This window comes from Mus caroli, unplaced genomic scaffold, assembly GCF_978045245.1.
Source record: "Mus caroli unplaced genomic scaffold, Mus_caroli_1 scaffold_2, whole genome shotgun sequence".
Lineage (NCBI taxonomy): Eukaryota > Metazoa > Chordata > Mammalia > Rodentia > Muridae > Mus > Mus caroli.
Genome location: NW_028227257.1, coordinates 92,116,816 through 92,121,392, shown reverse-complemented (window position 1 = coordinate 92,121,392; position 4,577 = coordinate 92,116,816). Strand labels below are relative to the sequence as shown.

The window sequence follows — 4,577 nt, the reverse complement described above, 5'->3', positions numbered from 1 at the left end:
TTTATGCTTTTAAAAAGGAACATATTATTTATTTTATTGAATTAAAATAACATTATACAATCAGTTAGGCCTGGACATTTGAAGCCCTGTGTCTCTACTAAGAAAAACAACTAAACAGTGATTTTAGAGATGCAATGACAACAAGGATGATCACTATTCATAGCTCAAGAAACCTTGTAAGTTATTTTTTAAAGTTTTCTAGAATTTATAGTTGATGAAAGAAAAAAGCCTCAAGGAAATAATGAGCCCTAAGGAAAATAAAATTCACAAAATCAGCATTTGGTTTACACTGAAATGAATCTCAGTCCAATGAAAGTCATGCTGAAAGACAAAAGAAGGGAGAATAAAGGACACACACACACACAACCCTGTGAACTATTATTAATTTCTAATAAGTGAAAAAAAGAACAAGACAGTTATAGAATGACTTGATATTCACATATATGCATTTTTCGTGTCTTTCATGGAATTTGTTTCTTGTTTGAAGGTATTTGATGATACCACATTTTTTTAATTGCACGCTTCATCTCCAGGTTTCTCAGTGTGTAGATCAGAGGGTTGAACATGGGAGCTATGATGGTGTAGAAAAGAGCAAACACTTTGTCTTCTGGGAATGTTATATTTGGTCTGATGTAAATGAAGAAAACAGGCACAAAAAACAGGACCACAATGGTTATATGAGAACTACATGTTGAAAGAGCTTTGGAACGTTTCTCTGCAGGGTAAACACTAATGGTATATGCTATCAGAAAATAAGATACCATTAAAACTACAAATGTCACCAAAGCAATTAAGCCAGAATCAACAATAACAAAGAGCCCAATTCTATGTGTATCAGTGCAAGCCAATTTCAATAAAGGATATACATCACAGAAGTAGTGATCTATCTCATTGTGATGACAAAAGGACAAACAAGCAATGAGAAGCGACTGACTGGCTGAGTGCACAAATCCCCCAGTACAACAAGCTGCAAGGATTTCATTGCATCTCCGTCTGCTCATAATGACAGTGTAGTGCAGGGGCCTGCAGATGGCAACATAACGGTCATAGGCCATTGCTGTGAGAATGAAGATTTCAATGGCACCAAGGAAATGAAGAACAAAGAGCTGTGTCATGCAGTTATTATAGGAAATAATCTTTCTTTCTGCCAGTAAATCAGTCAGGAGTTTGGGAGTCACTGTAGATGTGTAGCAAAGATCACAAAGTGATAAGTAATGGAGGAAGAAATACATGGGTTGGTCCATGAGCTGAGTGTATGTGATAGAAACCATTATGAGAACATTACCCATCCAAATAGCAATGTAGCAAAATAGAAATAATACAAAGCAGAGGACTTCAATGTTTTGATTGTCAGAAAGTCCCAAGAGAATAAACACAGTAACATTCCCCATAGTTCAGTGAAATAGAACAACATGGCAGGTCCCTGAAAAGACAGATAGATTAATGAGGGATATCAATATGGAGATTGTTGATAATTAACACTGACATCAGCTTTTGTTTGAGAGATAACCCTATTGATCTTATGTTAGTTTTCACATGAATAAAATTAAATTGAGTCATCAAATATTAAAAGACTGGCTTAGAATTATGGCTAGTTACTGAACATTGTGAATATGCAATTAAGTTCTTGTAAATGATGAGTTTGGGATCCTAACAGCCCCCAAGACTGTTAAAAATAAAAGTATAATTCAAAGCACAAGTAAAGTGTAGTCTAAAACAGTAGGTCAAATTTTGACTCATGGGATATACTATAGTTTAATTTAAATATATAAATAATAAAATAAAATTGAACACAATTTATATACATAGGTGTGTATGTGAACTGGAAAATAAGCAGTCTAAGTAACAAGTCCATAAAACTGATTTGAGTAATTGTCCAGGGGGCCGTAGGCATCATTCCGTGTTAAGAATGAGTAAGGCTCTTAGAGAGGAACTGAGTTTGGCTCTTGATACTCATGTGGGGTTGCTTACAAGCAGCTCCTGCTCTATAAATCTTATTCCAAATCAAGACACACAGGAATGCATTCAATAAAAATTACACCTTAAAAGCAATTAATAATTTTCCATATTTTCCCTTTTATTATCTGTGATTTTTGTATTATAATTTTAAGATTTTATAATTAAAGCATATTTATTTCTTAAGTTACTTCATTAAAATTGTATACTTAATTACTCATGCAACATGGTAGTTATTAAAACTAAGAATACTGGAATACAAACTCACTTGTATAATTTTGCTTTTTAAATTTTTATATAAAATACACATATATCATTTCTACCCTTCAATTTTACTCTCCAACCATGCCAAAACCCACCCCTTACTAAAACCCTGAGACCATAATATGTCTTACTACACAAGACCTGTGAAGGTATAGTAGAAATGTTAACATAGAAATGGGAAATTCACCTGTACCACACAAACAAGTATTATAGGCCACTAAGGAGTCCTGAGAGCAAAAGAAATATTCTCCTCAGGAGTGAGATCCTTAATTGGTTACCCAAAACCAAGTTGTCAGTCCTGAAATCATATACATGCAATAATACAGGTTTGCCTATATATTTATCTTTTATATAACACATATATTAAATAAAATATACATAAAATATAAATATATTTTCTATTATATATTAAATGAAGGGCTCCACTTTTAGTTTCTATTTTACTCAATTTTTGCTGCTTGTGAAAATGTATGAGGAATCTTGATATTGTTTATTTTATAGAACAAATTGTGTAAAATTGTTTTTATTGGAACATATCTGACATCCAAGTTATATATTCAAATTATGTCACTGAATGGATATTTCTGTAATACTTAATCTTTTTATTAATCAAGTTTATCTGCCACATAAGATGTGAAAATCTATGTAGAAATAATTCCACAGTAGGAGTGATTAATATATAAATCAGTAAGTGTCCAGTAACTTCATATTCAGAGATTTGTAAAATCTGAATTTGTAATTTAAATTTTAATGGTACAGAATAAATATTCCAAGAATTCAGTGAACTTGACTTCTTTGAAGAAATTGATATTTTCTTATGAAAAGATAACTTAGGTAAGAAAGGAAGAGATTCCCTAGTTAAATATTTTATCTCTAAACAAAAGTATTTTCATTAAAGGTCAAAGAGAGAATCAATCATATTTTTTTATTTTATCCATCAAGAATAAAATGACAATCCAATAGGATTTGATTCATGAAATTTGAGACACTGGGTTAGAGATTGGGAGTACTTCTAATTTCCTACTTTTCCCAGTCCTGCTGGAAAAAATAACAGAGTAAGTAATCAATGCTGATATAATAAATTTGAATTCAAATAACAGTAAAGGTATGGCCATTACTAAAATATTTTGTATATTCTAGTAATTTTTAAATTATCGTTACTTACCTACTCATTTGTTAAATTCCCTTCTAATTTCTTTGTTAAGAATTACATTATCCATGTTAACTTTCACATTAAAATGAAAACCAGTGTTAAAGAATTTATTTCTACAATATAATTTCAAGATTTATAATTACATTATAATCAAACAATTAATATCCATTGTTAACATAGTTTTTACTGAGATATAAGTAATTGCTACTTCTAGAGTCATGTTCACTCAAAGTCATTTTAGTTTATATGAGTCTAACAGCAACATTATTTTAGTGAGGTGCATAGAGGTAAATATTTCCAAAAACAAAATTAAGATTTAGTTCACATATAACATGAGTCACTGAGAAACTGAGTTGTTAAACAATACTTGATAAAAACTAAATGATCATTCTGTCTTACTGACAAAAAATTTAAAAATATATATTACTATATATGGTCTAAAATTATAATTCCAGTTCCAAATTGGTTTAAATCTCTAGCTATCTTTTTCCACAAAGCTACAGCTGAGACTTTATTCTGCTTCTTGACAAACTTTTCTTTAATTTGTTTGCTAATTCATCTTTTTCTTTCTATAAACTTCCATTGAGTGTGTAGAATTGAAAAGATGATTGGCTTCTGTACTTAAGTCAGCAAAGAATTTTAATGTGATAGCACATGAATTGTGATCTCAGTTCATTTCCTTCAACACTCAAATATAGACCAAATATTTCCTCCCCTGTGTCTTAAGTTTAAGTGTAAAAATGGAGGAGAAAAATTTTTTTTAAAAATTACCAAGTATGTCAACATGTTCAGTTTACTTTGATATACATATGAGAAGAGTTGAAGATTGAGAAATGTAAAAATTAATTGAGTCTTATGATTAAGTAAAGGAATCCACAGCAGTACCATGTAATATGTCAGAACTTTGAAATTAGAATTTTCTAGGTCTGGAGCCAAAGGTATGACATAAACTGAGAACATTCAAAGTCACATGATGAACTTACACATGCATTTTCTTTCCTCTTTCAATATTATCTTATTTTTACCACCAGAATTAACTTTTAGTGTATCAAGGCAGTCTCAAATTACTAGTATGTACAAAATTGAGTTTTTAAGTGTACATAACTAAAAGGAAGAAATATATAGACAATAAAATTGCAGCCTAGAAGTGTTCCTCAGTCCTTTATGTTCCATATATTTATGAACAAAAAACTAAGGCTCATTT

At 30.6% G+C, this 4,577-nt stretch overlaps 1 protein-coding gene across 1 annotated transcript; it reads right to left on the bottom strand.

Annotated features, from left to right (window-relative positions):
• Positions 1-461: 461 nt before the first annotated feature.
• Positions 462-1,391, bottom strand: LOC110290137 (olfactory receptor 4P4-like). Its single transcript, XM_021156620.2, has one exon. The coding sequence runs from the start codon at positions 1,389-1,391 to the stop codon at positions 462-464; it is 930 nt and encodes a 309-aa protein (XP_021012279.1).
• Positions 1,392-4,577: the final 3,186 nt, after the last annotated feature.